General features: G+C 44.5%; 1 protein-coding gene across 11 annotated transcripts in view; it reads right to left on the bottom strand.

Annotated features, from left to right (window-relative positions):
• tacc2 (transforming, acidic coiled-coil containing protein 2) overlaps window positions 1-16670 on the bottom strand; it is a 55941-nt gene that overhangs the window by 24251 nt on the left and 15020 nt on the right. For 8 of the 11 annotated variants that reach the window (XM_028604379.1, XM_028604377.1, XM_028604381.1 and 5 more), the window contains 3 exons: window positions 10400-16540; window positions 7451-8182; window positions 2703-2999 (listed from right to left, as the gene is read on the bottom strand). In XM_028604379.1, the coding sequence (XP_028460180.1) occupies window positions 2703-2999; window positions 7451-8182; window positions 10400-16540 (7170 nt within the window). The remainder of the gene's footprint in view (window positions 1-2702; window positions 3000-7450; window positions 8183-10399; window positions 16541-16670) is intronic. The other 3 variants (XM_028604387.1, XM_028604388.1, XM_028604385.1) reach the window with 2 other exon arrangements.

The raw sequence follows: 16670 nt of genomic DNA, 5'->3' as shown, positions 1-16670 counted from the left end.
TTTACGTCATTTGGACAACGTTTTATGTTCTGATCCTTGCACATTATGTTCATTTTGCACTAAATTTCATAATACTTCATAGTACTTGCCTCTCTTAAGTTATGCTATTACAATTCTAGACTGCCGGGGAGGCTGTTCCTCCCTAAGACACACTGAGCTGCTCTCTCATCTCTACTTGTTACTTTTGTATGCATCCTGTCCCAGAAATGCTTGTTACTAATCTAGCTCTGGGGAGTTTACTCCCCGGAGTCCTTATGTTTCTTCTTCGCAGAGCTATGCTCTGCGATTCTCTGCATTCCCCGCCGCATCCTGCTGCGTCCCTGCTGCATCCGCAGCCTCCACCCGTGCTCTGCAGCGCCACGTTACATCCCGCAACGCCCTGCTGTGATGTTCATACGCACAGAGTAGTCAGGATCCGGTATAGGAGACTGCACTACTCAGTATGACACGATGTGCCCTGCTATGACATGAACTTCCACGATAACCTTCGAAGTCAATGTGACTTCTAATGTGACTGTTATCACCACTGTTCATCACGCCCCCAACCGGCCCGTCAGACACCGCCTACCAAGAGTCTGGGTCTGCTGAGGTTTCTTCCTAAAAGGGAGTTTTTTCTTGCCACTGTCGCAATAGCCACTGCTAATGCTTGCTCTTGAGGGAATTACTGTAATTGTTGGGGTTTTGGAATTTATAGAGTGTGGTCTAGACCTACTCTATCTGTAAAGTGTCTCGAGATAACTTTTGTTATGATTTGATACTATAAATAAAATTGAATTGAATTGAATTACTTTACATTTTTCATTTATACAAGTATACAAAAATAGGCTTTACAATGTGGTTATTTCATATACAATATTTATTAATCAAATTACTAAAAAACATGCTATATTTTGATATATATAATTATCGAGATATGAATTACTTATATCAAGATAGAAGATTTTGGACATATTGACCAGCCCTAAGCTAAAGTGCCTTTGGGCAAGATAAAATAATCAATCTAGTCTAGCAGCTCCTCGGGAGTTGCTTGATATATCATCATCACTTTATTAGCAGTAGAGATTGTATGTTTTAGTGCTCCTTGCATTTCATATAACCTTCATACTCAAACAAATGTACTAGAATAAAAGTATAGTTTACGGTATAGCTGCACATAGGGTGGCATCCCGTCTCCTTATGTCTGCAGGCAAACAGGAAAATCTGTGCTATCCAATCAGAATACTCTCTCCATGTGTTGGTACTCATCTCCTCTGTACTGGTACCTCTCAGATATCATAAATAATATAACAACACTATGCTAGCGTCGCCTTCTCACAATTCTTGTCTTCTCTGAGAAATGGAGGCATTTAAAAAGCCAAATAGAATCATGTCATGAGCAAATATGTATAATTCTACACAGAAAACAATATATTGTCTTTTCCAATTCAACACTGATGCATACTGAGATACATGAGAGCTGGTGTGTGTCTCTGTGTTACTATTATATATATATGTGCAGCATTCAGACAGCAGAGTGCAGACACAGGCTGGCAGTACAACATGAATCCTGTGAAGGGAAAATACCCTCTGCTGGTTGTAAATGACAATGCACTGTGAAAGTGGCTGAGTCATTCCCTTATAAAAGTAAGTCTATGGAATAAATTGCAAAGCCAAGATGCATTGCAAAGGAATGTTAGGTATTATCAGTGGGGAAGCTGCGCTGATAGCAAAATAATGAGGAGCATTTATATGTAATCAGCATCAGTGTTATGAATGAAAACCATTGTGTTCGATAGCTTCGTGCCATGACTAGGATGATACACAAGCAACTTTAATGGCAAGAAATCAGCCATAGTAGGTCAAGTGGTTATTATAGGGTTTATTGTGAAAAGGTGTGGTGTGTAAGTGCTCTAGGTTATCCTGTAATGTTTAAAAAATCCCCATATAAACATTCACCCTGATGCTTTTGCTATATGCTACTTAACAAGCCACAATTATACAGTATACATTTGAGTTTCCATGACCACTAAGTTCATACATTAGCAAATCCTGTTTCCTATGAGTTCATGTGGTAGACATGCATAGCAATGCTAATCTGTAATTTAAGGAGATGGCAACATGGGTTGCTGAAACAGAGTCTGGATTTCACTTACAATATGGCAATCATGTTGTATGTGATGCATCTGTAAATAGTAGACATTGTATTGTACTATATTTCTTAATTCCTTATAGTTAAACATTTATTGAAATATGCTTATTCACCTTCTTTGCCAACAGTAAGATGAGAAGATCGATACCACTCTATGTCTGGAGAATGTATCGATCTTTTCATCATACTATCACTATGAAAAATAGAATAACTATTCCTTAAGTTATAAAAAGGAAACAGCATGGATGAATACCTATCCACCAGTTTCTCTCTAAGCTCAGAAGCTCTGAGAATCAACATCTACAAGGTAATTCAGTGTGCCAGATGTCGATGTAATGCTGTAATTGGACCTGAACTATGGTTGAAAGGATAAGGGCATGGCTACTTCTCGTTTAGCAGGCTAAAGGGACTAGTGTCAGCACTGGACAAATCTACTGTGAGGTCTTACAAATGAAGCAATGCAGAGGCACAAAATCAAAGTGACACATTCCCGTCACATTTGTTAACGACATGGGAAATGACCTAATGAACCGGTTTAGGAACAGTGACAGTCAGGCAGAGTTCATGTTCATACCTTAAAGGAGGGTGGCAAGGTGCAGAAGCAGGGCAGTGGTCCTCACCCTGGTAAGCAGGAGGTACAGGAGGGGAGGCAGGGGCTGGAGGAGGAGGGGGAGGAAAGCAGGGAGATGCAGGTGGGGTTGGTAGAGCTTCAGAAGTGTGCCTATCCGGTGGTGTGGGAGGAGGAGTGGGAAATTCGGTGGTGTCTTGGAGGTGAGGTGGGAGGGCAGGCAGGAAGTGGTATTCGGAGGTAGGAGGTGGGGAAGAGGCAGGGGCACGGTCACCTCTTTCTGCCTGCTCAGTGAGGGAGGACCTGCAGGGGAGAGAGCACAAAACATCTAAAGACGGACCGAAACAAGAAGGCCAAGTTCGGCGATTCGGAAAGCCATCTGAGGACACGCTCCACTTTGCTCTACACAAATGAACCCGTGACCGAAACTTACCTCAAAGTAGAGAAAGACGGAGCACTCTGCTCTGTGTCCTCAGTCAACCCTAGTAGTGACTTGAAATATGAAATGCTCACTCTAACCATCCTAAGAACGCTTTGTCATTTAAATGAACTAAAACTCCTCCCACCAGTCCCCTTACATGATAGCCCATGTTTCCCTTGCTTGCTCTACTTGCCCTCTGCAGTGAAGTAGCCTGCTTTAGGTTGTCTGGCTCTGTCATCATTGGCCACCTGGTGGAGTGGATTTGGCCCTGATCCAGGCCAGTCTTATCAGGACTGGTAGGCTCTCTAATCTGACAGGCAATGCGATGGACGCCCATGCAGCTGTTCCCCACTTGGGGCATGCCTCCTGTTTAGCTCTAAAAATACCCCAGTAGCCTCCTCTGCAGACGTGAGCTTCACAACACCTCCATCAACTAAAGCACATTTACCGTACTCAAGCATCAAGTCAACTGTCTGCTGAGCTGAACTTTCCAAACGTCGCTTCCAGCTCATTTCAGACTGAAACTGAGCTCTGTTATTATCCATCTCTCTCCAACATAACATACATGACATTTAATGAGGGTGTGTGCTTTTTCTCAAGGGCGTAGCAAGTTATAGTTTACATTAAACACAAGTCTGGTTGCTATCATTCCATTATATAAAAGTACACAATCTTCTAATTGATGCAGGATGCTTGCATGAAGAGGAAACGTCCTACAAATCCATATTCATTTTTATTTGGTCCCATTATTCTCGTTACAAATCCTCAGTCGGTGACTTACACCAGCAGGCCAAAGCTATACATATGTCGGCATCTGTGGCTAACTAAACACATGCAGCCTGGAAATAGAAACAACCAAGTCACAACAAAGTCTGAGCAAACATCATAAGACTCACTGCTGTCTCCAAAGATGAACAAAAACTGCTATGGAGCAGATAGAAAAATAAATCAAGCGTATAGAGAAGAGACAATTGGCCGAAAATAAGAAAACAAGATTACCCTGGACACGAGTGTAAAATATTTACTGGTTCAGTGGCTTTAATGTGAAGATAATGGCAGCTGACCCAATCAGGTTAACAGCTAGAGCTTTCAAACTTTTTCCAGATATGATGTCATGTGTATGAACTAGCAAATGATTTATAACCATAACAAAATGAATGCCACAAGTCACAGAGAGCACATGTGCTCTTTTTCAGCAACACACTTCTTCATGTCAGTGTGGTTTTATGTTGGCATTAACACCTGGACGGTGTCCCAATACAGTTTTGTACGGTTGGTAATTCAGCAGTGTGCAGGGCGTTACTCTAGAACACCTCATAAGCAATTCTTGAGAAGCCACACAGCTAGTCCAAGGATACATGCATTGATTCTCTAACCTCTTGTTTCATGGCTGAGCATTAAGTAAACAAAAGTTACTTTGTCCAGGCAGGGTGTTTAATGATAAACAGAGAGTTGTAAATAAAACCAGCTGAAGGTACTAAGAAAAGTATGTTTCCTTTTTTTAGTGCTGCAATGATGAGAGGACCATTTCTGTCCTGCGGCCAGCAGCTAGCTCATACTGTCCTGACACACACAAACAGCACATTCAAAAACACATTGTATATATTGCAAACACATACTTTACAAATAATAATTTACCAATTCTCTTTTGCAACAATAAAGATTCAAATTTTACTTAAAGTCAGTCACGTGTGGTTGAATGAATGGCAGACATGAGATTATCTACTTCATTTATGCCAGCAAAGGCACATGAACCTACAATTGCCATGGCAACTAGTCTATTTACAGTACAGTACAATGAGGGCTATAGCACATCCCACTTCCTTTGTACTCCAAAACATGGATGAGAAATATGCTACATACCAAGCGGAGTAGTCACAGCCATTTCCATAGTGTTTCATGAGTAAAAATGGCTGTATTAAAACTAGTTGTACAACTTTTTTAAACAACTATGGAGACTTTTATGCCACATGTCACACAGCATACGTTTCCTGCTAGGCCATTTCAAAAGTCTACCATGCCAGCAATATATTTGGAGAGCTCACAGACAGTAGCATAAGTAAGTAACATCAGATGTACTACTACTGAGATGTCTCGCCAACCCAGCCTCCACATCAAGTAGGCCAAGGGAGCACAACATGCTCTAACCTGTACATTTTTTTTTTTACACCATTCATTTCGCAACTTTGCTCCTTCTTTACCGCCTTCTGTCCCTTCATCTTTCCATTTGTCCCTCCCCTCCTCCCATCTGGTGAGGTCAGCAGAGACAGAGCGTAATTACCTACAGACCATCTGTTGCATCCACCTGGAGGGACTTAAACACAAACGCCTACTGTAGACACACAAACACAGAAAGAAATAAAAAGGTACCCACTTCTTGTCAACTCACCCAGATTTCAGCCATGGAGGAATCCATCACACAACCTCAGAGCTAACTACAAGTAAGTGATGGAAAGGACTTCTGCTGAGCGCCTGCTGAACTCCAAAACACCAGAGCCAATAAGTGTATGTCCCAGTCCTTCTCTCTGGGACTCTGACTGACTCTGTCATACACACTCACGCCGCAGCACATGCTCAAGTGTTTCTCGAAACTCTGGCTTTTGTTCCACTCTGTCTGGTCTGTGAAAATGACTTCAGTGGGGCTGAGTGCCTGCCCAAATTCCTCCCACTACAGGGTTCAGTTCACAAAGCTGCGCAGACTGAGCAGGACTGACAGCTAGGACAGCCTCTGGGGGGGCGGGGAAAACACCACACACACACACACACACACATCTCTGGCACAAATACGCAAGTGTAACTTTATCTATTGATGAAACCTATAGTAGAAATAGCACTGTCACTCCTCCTCCCTCCGAATCTGAACAAACGTTTGTGTCCAACAGCAGTGATGGGACAAGTGTTGTGACTGACAGGCAACAAGTGCTACTCTGGCATGTGGGATGGCTCCTTTAAATGCAGCAAACGGGAGGAGAGAGTGACAACTAGGGCTGTGCTCGATTGAAGAAATTCTTAGTCGACTAACACTCATTCAGTTTTATCGACTAATCTATTAGTTGATTTAATCGACAGATCTGTAAATCTGAGTTTCTCCGCAAAGAGTCATGCAAAAGCACCACTTTAATTCTTGTGTTTACCAGAGATGTGCTCGTAAGTTTCTTGGAAATAAGTCATTCAGCATGAAAAAAAGCATCAAACATGACTAATCGACTAAAGAAATCTAAGTTGACTAAGACCAAAACGACCGATTAGTCGACTAATCGACTAAGAGGGAGCAGCCCTAGTGACAACTAAGAGAGATAACTGAGGAGGCTGAGAAAAGCTCCAGCTAAGTAAAAAGAAATCAGCAGCAATGATTTAACTTAATTGGAATAGCATGTATCATTTATACAGACATTCCTTACATAATAAATAAGCTGGAAAAAGACTACTTTCACAACACATCCATAGAGGCGCAATGAACACTCTAGTGACATGTGAAGTTTTTAAGTAGAAGAATGACATACAGTACATGGAAAGTTAGTCTAGCCAGAGCTGTTAAAATGCTTAAATAAATACTAAATGCCCACAAGGAGGTTGAACAGAACGACTCACTGGTTTATTATGTGTATTTAACTTAGTCAGCAAATTTAACAACATAAAGGGTTCACTTCTGTTTCACCAACCGGTACAAATCTGTGAGAGTCCGTCTCATTCGTCCGATCAGACTGTTAAACCGCTGCAGACAGCAACAACCTACCAGACGCCCTCGAGGTGTCTGAAAGCCACACAAAGCCGCCGAGGGGACTCTCCAAGCGCATGGAAATCCATTTTAAATGTGTGACAGGCAGAGCTGCCGAGCTGTGAAGCACAATTCCCCCTGAGATCCCCCCTTTTCACAAATAAATTAACTGCAATAAAATGTCTCGGATACATCACTGTAATGGAAATGTTATGATAACTTTTAGGAAAACTATCAGGACTAAAAAGTCACATACAAATCATTCGGATGTCTGGTTTCCTGCTGGAAACCCAGTCCACCACAAAATTACAAGTCTCTATGTAAACCTGTTGTTCTTAATGGTAAAAGGCTATAATCCTGAGATTTTAGTCAATTGAGGATTATAATGTTGTTGTTTTTTAAATCCAGACTGACTGAGCTCTGAAAGAAAACCCTTGGCAGCATCCTTACAGGGAAACATTACTCCTCAAACTGGTAAAGTAGGCTTTTACTGGAATCTCCAGTGGGACAATAAGTGGACATTGTTCTCGTTTGCTTTAAAAAGAGAAGGTTTTTCAGGAAACACTCATTGTAATTGAATATGTATTAATCCTATGATGTTACGAGGGCACTCACCCACTGTCCTGAAGTTCTTCAGCAGGGTCCTGGACTGATTCTGTCGCTGCAGTTTCCTCAGTTGGCACTTTCAGTGGCTCCTCAGCTGGGATCTCTACAGGTTTTTCCACCAGCTCCTCTGGAAGCTCACTGGTCAGCTTCTTCTCTGGTTCTTCTGTTGTTGTCTTTGTTGGTTCTGGCTCTTTATTCTGCGTTGGTTCTGGGAACTCCACTTCATTGTTTGTTGGTTCAGGGAGCTCTTTTATGCTTGTCGTTGGTTCCTGTAGGTCAGCTAGCTCCTTCACTATTTCTGAAGAAGTGACTGGCTCCCTTTTTGGTTCTGGGAGCTCCTCTGGAGGCTCTTCTTCTTTCTTGGTTGGTTCTAAGAGCTCTACTTTCTTTGTTTCTTCTGGGAGCTCTACGGTCTGCGGCGTTGGTTCTGGGACCTCTACCGTCTGCGGTGTTGGTTCTGGGACCTCTACTGTCTGCGGTGTTGGTTCTGGGAGCTCTACCGTCTGCGTTGTTGGTTCTGGGAGCTCTACGGTATGCGGTGTTGGTTCTGGGAGCTCTACTGTCTTTTTTAAAGGTTCAGGAAGATCCACTGGCTTCTTCACAAGATTCAGAGGTGGGATCTCTGTTGTCTTCTCTGCTGCTCGCCCCGGTGGTGGGATCTCCTCCTGTCTCAGAGGAGCAGCTATCTCCTCAGTCGGAGTAAGAAACTCTAGTTGAGGAGACTCCAGAGAGGGGAGGGGTCTGGGAAAACAATGCAAGACAAGAGGGGGTTGGGGGATTTGTTGTTTAGTTTATAGCACATGCACAAGGAATGACTGACACATGACAAATGTGTGTGCTTGTGTTGTTACGGGGGCGCTTCCTACAAGGTGTGTGTGTGTGTGTGTGTGTGTGTGTGTGTGTGTGTGTGTGTGTGTGTGTGTGCGCTGTAGGTGCATGTGTGTGTTTGTGCTGTTGTTGCATTGTGTTTAGCAGTGTGAGAAAAGGCTCATTCTTGCCCTGGAGAGCAGGGACGATGTCACAGCTGATGTCATCCTTTGAATATAAAAGGCTGCATTACTTCCGCAAGACTTCAACCGGCACAGTCATCTGACCCAAGCTCAAGTCACAAACAAAGTGCAGCTCTGTGTTTACCTCCTCATTCATATTCATTGTTCCGCTGCTCTCTGCTATATCACTCCAAACAAGTCCTGTACATGGTGTTACTAGAATGCCAAGTTGTGGAAAAAAAAAAAAAACTAGGGATGCACAAACCCAGATTTTTGGGGCTCGGCCGAATACCGAACCCACTTGTTAAGATTCTGCCGAACCCCAAACCGAACTCCACTCCCATCCTCAGTCCATTAACACAGTAATAGTAACACATTAATGAAGTAAACAACGTCCACAGCCTCTAAAATAGTTAATGTAACAACTTAATGTTGAATTCACACGCTCTTTTCAAATCGTAGGGAAGCACATCGCTATTGCCAGCTGAGTGACAATTTTGTTTGACAAATTTTCGCTAACCAGTGTATGATGAAGGCATGTTGGGTGGGTGAAATTATAAAGCTAGCGTTAGCTAACGTGCAGCAGCCGGGTTTTCGGTCGCTCTGCTCCCACTGTAGAGCAGCTGACAGCCCGGGAGAGGCTCTGTCTGGTTAACACAAGTTTTTAGCTGTGACTTGAAGTCCAACTTGAAGTTGCTGCATTTTGGCTGCTGTCTGTAGATTCCTTCATGCACAACTCATATTCTTTCAGATGTTTCATACCAAATGCTTTATGTGATGTTGTGTGTTGTTTAGGGCCCTTGCCCCCACGAGACAAATCGGCATTGCAAATTGAACATGTAGCTCGACTTGAATCGCCTTCTTTTAACTGAAAGTACAGCAAAACAACACTTTTCTGCTCACAAGTTCCATTTTCACTTTCTCACATTGAACGCTCCACCTATGTAAACACCTTCCCGTAATCAATGGCGCCGTCATTACCTCTTGTTGCTTCTCTTTGGTAGAGTTCGGTTCAGTGGAGAAAACATTCTAAAGTTCGGCAGAACCCAAACTCTGTCAAAAACACCAAAGAACCTGAACCTAAACTCTGGGTTCGGTGCATCCCTTAAAAAAAAAAAAAAACATCACAGTTTTACAACAAAATAAATATTGACATTTGTCCACCTAATTAAATCTTAATTATTTAGGTGTAGTTCTGAGTGTTGTGGCTGGTGACACAAACTACTAGCCTGGTTGACACCAGACCCACTCTCAGTTGTAACTGAGAGTGGGTCTGGGAAAGGTTCATTGACAGTTCATTTCCAAAGGGGCGTCACCAACGGACGCCGCTCAAATGCCTCTGGGCGCATTGGATAGTCCTTCAACCAATCAGAGCAACGATCCGGTTGACGCTGCGCTTCGGTAGCAGTCATGTTGAATGTAAACAAAAAGCTGCTCGCCGTCGCTGCGCTATCGTCGTCGCGTAAAGCCCGCCTCAACGGTTGTGATTGGTGTAAAGCCCGCCTCAGCGGTTGTGATTGGTGCCTCGATTTTGGGGACATTGGAAGTGGGTTTGAATGGGCTCTTTGCCAGACTGAATTGCAGAGCAAATCTCAAATTTGCCGGAAGTTCGTCAGGGTTTACCCAGGCTAACAAACTACACATATGCCTCTCTCTCTGTGTACTTGAGCACATATGTAATGCTCACATGCTACTTTGTGTAACAGATTAAGGGGAAGCCCATACTGACCTCCACAGACCTTTTTAGACATGTATAGTTGCATGGCATTTATTTTTCAGCGTGAAGTCTCATGTGTACTACTCTAATCTGGTTTGTTAAAGGGATATTTTTGATCTTTTGAAGGCATTTTTCTCATCTGATGATCACACACACACACACACACACACACACACACACACACACACACACACACACACACACACACACACACACACACACACACACACACACACACACACACACATTTACCTTGATGTCTCTTGTTTACTCTGAGATTGGGATGCAGCTTCTTTTAGAGCTTGTATCCAGTTAGTATCTGGTTCTTGAGCTGGAAGTCCAGGAGCCGGACTCTCTGACACATCGGCAGCCTCTGTGTTCACAGACACTTGTTCAACAGGAGCTTTTTCAGGGGATATTCCTTCATGGTGGGAATCGGCAACAATGAGGTTAACCGCAGTATCGTCTTGGGGCTTTGACAAAGACACCTGATCATGTGGCTTCTCTGACTGGGTAGGGCCTGCAGGAGGGGTTGATGCAAAATCTCCCGGGCGCTTTGACGAAACAACAGATGGCCATGTGAAAACATCATGACCCGTTTTATCTTTTATATCATTGCCATTTTCTGTTGCCTTAGAAAGACCAGTTGAGCCACTGTCTTTAGCACTCACAGTTGGATTTTTGACCTCCTGTTCATTCATTGCTTCATTGTTTAATGCTTTTATCTCACTTTGTCCTTTCCCCTGGTTGCTAGCTTTCTCTTCGTCCAAAGGTACTTTATCTTCCTTTGTGATCTCCTCTACATCAGGGCCTTTTATGGGTGTTTGTACTACTGGGCTGCTTTGTGTGGCGTAGGTTTTATTGAAGCTTTGTAGCTTGAGAGGCCTGCACACTGTATCCTGAATTTCACACTCCTCAGTTTGACTAATGTTGCTTTTCACAGCCGTGGCAACACTGAAATCCTTTTCCACAGTTTTGGGTTGCCCAACCAGAGCACTGAATATCTTTGTGTGAATTTCTTCATCCTGGTTTGCACTTGGAATAACTGCTGTATGAATGCCATGACTATTTGTGCTGACCTTTGATGAAAGAGAGATCTGGAAAGTTGAAGTCTCATGTTCCTGTGGTGCAGACTCAACAGAAACAGCAGTGTTCTTCGAGGTCTCGGGTTTTCCATGTTGGTCTTGACAGGCAGCTGATAGATTGCCTTTTTGCTGGCCTTTACCAACCAGATCACTCACAAACTCAGTGTCTGTATCTGACCCAACTACCCCTAACGTAGGGCTTTCATTCTCATCCATCCCCTGTCTTGTCTCATCTACATAAGAGCCAGTTGTTACACTCCTTATTTCAGCCGAGGCATTTCTCTCAGCAGCCCTTCTACTCTTATTTAAATCACTGGCAAGGTGAAACAGCACATCAACCCCTGCTTGTGCTCCCTCTCCATCACTCATCACTCGTTCATTGCTGTCATCCCCTGTCAACTCATCGCTGCTTCCTGACTGACACAAACTCCCAATGGAGCCGTCTCCTCCCTCTGCTACCCCTTTCACACTTTGAAGCAGTGCTTGGGTCTGCCTGACCTGACTGTTAGTCTTTTCTCCCCCCTCTCGACAGCCACCTGACAATTCCTGTGTGAGATGTCTGGATCCCAGACACTGTAGGTAGTACAAACACCGCTGCTGTTGCTCCTGTTGCTGAGCAAAACAGTTGGGCTCTGGTGTGGACTGTGATTGGCCAAGAGCTGCATCCAAATCTAGTGCCGTGTCCCTGTCGGAGCTGCTTTCCAGTGTTGCTGTCAGAGTTTGGCGCAAAATCTGTTCATAAACAGTTTGAGGTTCACTACCAGAATCTACCTCAGCACTTAGCATGTCCTCAGATGACCCAGCAGGTCTGTCAGAAGATAAGGTAGAAGTCTTGGTTTGTCTTTCAGATGCAATGCCACTCTTCCTTTCTACTTCCTCCTTTATATCACTTATTGGTGATTCAGTCTTATGCACTTTATGTTTATGTTGTGGCTGCAGGTCTCCAATTTCCTCTACAGCCTCTTTATCTTGCCCATTACTCTGTTGTGGTGCTGTGTCTGTCTTTCCTGTCTGCATCTTACTGCTGTATGCTGTTTCCCTTTGATTATCCACTTTTTTCTTCTCTGCAAACAGCGTGGATATCTGATCTCCCATTTTCTCTGTCATATTGTCTTGTTTAATTCCATCATAATCCTTAATGGTTGCTTCACAAATAACAGGTTTAATGCTAACAGGGCCTGGCTCAGAGTGGGATAGAGAAATTACATTATCAGACCCACCCTTTGTCAGTGCACCTACTACACCAGGGGGATGAGGAGACAGATTTTCCTCTTGTGAAAATTGAATATTATCATTGTTAATCTCAGAAAACTCAAATTCAACGACAGTCTCCCTAGCGTCATTTCTATCCTTCAGTTTCGGACAAGTCTCATCTGCTTTAACGTTGACATCACCGTACTCCAGATCCTGTGCTAAAGACATTTGTGTCATTTCCCTGCTCTTGTTGCCATCCACCTCTCCAGAGACTTTGGTGCGGTCACCATCAGCGCTGCCGTTATTGGTCTGCTCAGGAAGAGAGATATCACAGTCTGCAATGGACTCCAAGTGACTCAACATAGGACCAGGAGGCCGCAGCACAAAAGAAGAATTACCGACAAATTGCTCGATAACAGGAATTGACTGGTCAGAGGCTGTGAATTCTGAAGTCGCTGATTCATCCTTTGTCAGATTAGTAGAGCAAATTATGGGCTTCGACCCCTCACTAGCTTTCATGGGCTCTGTAGTAACCAGTTCACGAGGAGATGTTTGATCTAATTGGGTGGGAGGCTGATAACTGGGGTGACTAGGCTTTGTCTGAAGAGAGGCTGTGCAGATCACAATTTCGGCTTTTGAACTGGGGTCAAGGTCCGTGGAGAGCTGACCAACAGGTAACTCAGTGGAGACATCAGTTAAAGGCTTGCAGGTAACGTCATCAGCTGGAAGCACAGAACATGAGGAGAGAGGATGTAGGTTACCTTCAGTAGCATCCCATATTAAAGGGGACTCCTGGGGCTGGCCAGCCTTGACTGAGCCTTTAGCATGTAACACATCTATCTCTTTCTCAGTTGACAAACACAGACTTACACCATCCTTCTCTGTTTCCGCCTCTAATTGCTTTGTCACCTTTGCGGACACCTGTTCAACTGTTGGATGATCAGCCTCAGAGACGGCACTTTCTGCTGTTTGTATAACGTCACCAGTCTGATTCTTCTCGGTAGGACATGGAAGCTGTTTTGAGCAGGCCTCAGTTGCTGACTGTAAATCCACTGCGTTTGTCTTTAAGTTGTTGTTACCTGACTGATCTATGTTAATGTTCTCCTTGGTATCTTTGGTCCCCATATCTCCTTTATTCAATTGGACATCTTTCTGTTGCTTCGGAGAGTCGACTGAGCTCCGTATTGCTAATTCATCCTTGGCAGGAGTTGCATCTGCAGGGATTTCTGGCTTCTTCAAGCTGAGAAATTCTGGGAAGGTGTAGCTGGCCTCAACCACGGGATAGTGCAAACTCTCATGTACAGTCAGTGGAGGCAAAGAGGCGCAGTCCATAGCTGGCACCGACATGTTCCTGAGATCAACAGAGGAACTGCTTTCTTGTTTCACAGTGTCTGCAAAGTGAACTCTGTTGTTGCCTCTACTTCTGTTACATAGGTACACACCCACTCCAGACATAGCACCACTATTGCTCTGTGTCTGGAATTGGAACTCTGCTGCTGCACTTACGGCTGTGCTGGTTTCTGTTGTGCTACTTTCAGGGTGGACCTGTTGAATGTTACTCACTTGTAGCTCGACTGAGATTTGTTGTGAAGTAGTCAGAAGCTGAGGTGAGATAGAAGACAGCAATACTTGGCCGTTGTTTCTCTCTGTCTCTGTGATGGATGATTCCTCACAAATGTGTCCCAAAGACAATGCCTCTTCTGAAATTAAATTCTGTTTGAGGTCAGCCCTTACCCTACCGTTTTTGTTGCTGGAGCTCTGTTCAGGGTTAGTGGGGAAAGGTGAGATGGCTGCGCCATGCTGTTCTTGGCAGGGTTGAGAAAGACGGTCCTGTTCAGTGCAGATGCTCTCAAGGATGGTAGCAATCGGCTCCCTCCAGCTCTGTGACTTCAGCTGTGACTCGGCAACATCGGTGGGCGGACGCGTCTCTGTATCAGCTGATGACACCCCACTAGCAGAGCCTCCTGGCTGGCTGAATGAACTGTGCTTTGTAGCCAGCCACCCTTTCTCTCCTACCTCCTCTCCTCCTCCCCCTCTTCCTGCTTCCTCCAATCCCACAGCGCTGTAATCCTGACAATCAGGACCAGTGAGTAGCCCAAAGGGAGAAGTATTGATATAGGCTTCTAACCGGAGTGGCTCCTTTTCTCTGTCTCCCTCTTCAGCTGGTGAGATCCCGGTGTCTGCACTGCGAACGCTTGTCTCTCCCGGTCCCTTCATTTCTGTCTCAGCCGAGTTGTGTGGCATTTTGCTGCTGCAGCTTTCCTCAGATGCAGCCTGTCCCTCTTTGGCTGAAAATGCAAGTGAGCATTTTCCCTGTGAACAGATTAATGAGAGCTGAGGAAGGCTGTCCAGGAGACCTTCTTTCTCTTCGTCTGCAGAGCTGAGGCACTTTTCTATTCCACCTAAATCTTTCTCTCCTACTGCTTTCTCACTCTCTGCGACTGCTACAGCAGCTACTCTCTCCAATGAATCACGCCTCATGCTTTCTCCCTCTCCCTTGCTTTCTATCACTTCTGGCATCATGGGTGTTGCCAGTGGCAACGCAGCAACCCCCACTAAAGGCTCTTCAAGGGCACTCTCCACGCTGCTCTCTCCCACACAAGTCCGGCTGTTGGAGAGTGGGCTGTGATTCTCCTGTGTAAGTATCACTGCTTCTGAGGTAACTATAGTTAACTCCTGTGTTTGTGCATCTGATCTCTTATCAGCAAAAGCAGCTGGATTGATAACTGTAGTTTGGACATGTGTCATGGTTGTATTTTGGTTGTCTGTGACACCTCCGGTTGCATGTTGCTTCGGCTGTGGGCTTTCATACGAGCTGTGATTCATGCCACATGGGGCGTCTGTATGGTTGTGGTTATCTGACTGATGAGGCCTTTGTGAAAGAGCCTGGTGGGACGCAGGTGAACAGGCAGTAAGATGATCCTGCCTGCTATGAGAGAAGGATAGTGGGGGGCTGGGGCTGGACTTTCCCCCGGGACTCAGCTGTTGCTTGGAGGCAAACCCATTATTAGGCTGTTCACCACAAATCACAGTCACAGCTGCCTGGGACACCGATTCTGTATTTGCTGTTGAATCTATGTGATTTCCTGCATTTATGAGAGACAAAGCCTGTAATTCATTTTCAGGTTGTACTACTTCCTTTGCTTTCTGTCCAGTCTCGGTGTTCTTCTCTTCTATCTTTTTCTTTTTCCTTTGTTTCTTTTTGTCTTTCTTCTTTGCCTTTTTGTCCTGCCCAGCCGGTTTGTCACATGGAGAACTCTGCATCTCTGACAATGCATCTTTATCCTTTAAAGGAAGATTACTGCAATCTGATGTTTTATCAACTGATTCATCTTTCTTTCCCGTTTTAACTATACAAACGGTAATACTGGACTCCTCACACTTTTCTTTCTTTATGTCTACAATCTCCGTTATTGCCTCTGTGTCTTTCTCACTAATTACTGCATTACAATCTAGAGTGCCATTTTCCTCGATGCCTGCTTTAGAATCAACATGTTCCTCTCTAAAACTGTCTCTCTGCTCTGAAAACGCAACTTCTTCTCGAGTTTCCTTAAATAAATCTGTTGTTTTTTCTAATTGTGTATGTGTGAATGTTTCCTTCTGCTCATTTATCTCGGTTTCTTTTTCTGTCTTAATCTCTGGACATTTATCAAGGCTCTGTGTTGCCTTTTTTTTACTCTCCGTCCCTGCTGCACCGGCACTATTCTCAGTGCCCAGTATGTAATTCCTGAAACTAAACACAACTGTATCTTTCTGACTGCCTGCCGCCTCACTGTTTCCATGTGTACCCTTGTTTCCATGGCCCCCGTTGCTATGTCCTGGCTGGACTATGATTGGAGGCAGTGACGATGACTCGTTGAATTTATTAACCATCACTTCTCCAGTTTTCTTCCCTACATCATTATCCTTCCCAGGCGTGATGCTGGGGGGCCCTGTGGGATTAAGTATGCCCAGTGAGGCCATTTCTTCTTCACATTCCTGGATGGCCTGTTTGAGTTCCCGATCTAGGAGCACAGATAGGGAAGGCGTCAAGGGTCGGACACCCGTATCAGGTGTGGCAGCGGGCCGAGGAGAAGGCTGAGCATCTGTGAGAACTGGGTCGCTGTCATGAGGCCTGAGACGAGGGTGAGGTGACACAGTTAAGAGTCTGGCAGGCAGACAGCTGGTCATTCCACAATGCCACAAAGCCCTGCTATCGGCAGAGCAGAAGCCCATGCTCAGACACTGCACTCGATAAGCACACA

This window comes from Perca flavescens, chromosome 17 (genome assembly GCF_004354835.1).
Source record: "Perca flavescens isolate YP-PL-M2 chromosome 17, PFLA_1.0, whole genome shotgun sequence".
Lineage (NCBI taxonomy): Eukaryota > Metazoa > Chordata > Actinopteri > Perciformes > Percidae > Perca > Perca flavescens.
The sequence above is the reverse complement of the archived record's forward strand: the minus strand, read 5'-3'. Positions and strand labels throughout refer to the sequence as shown.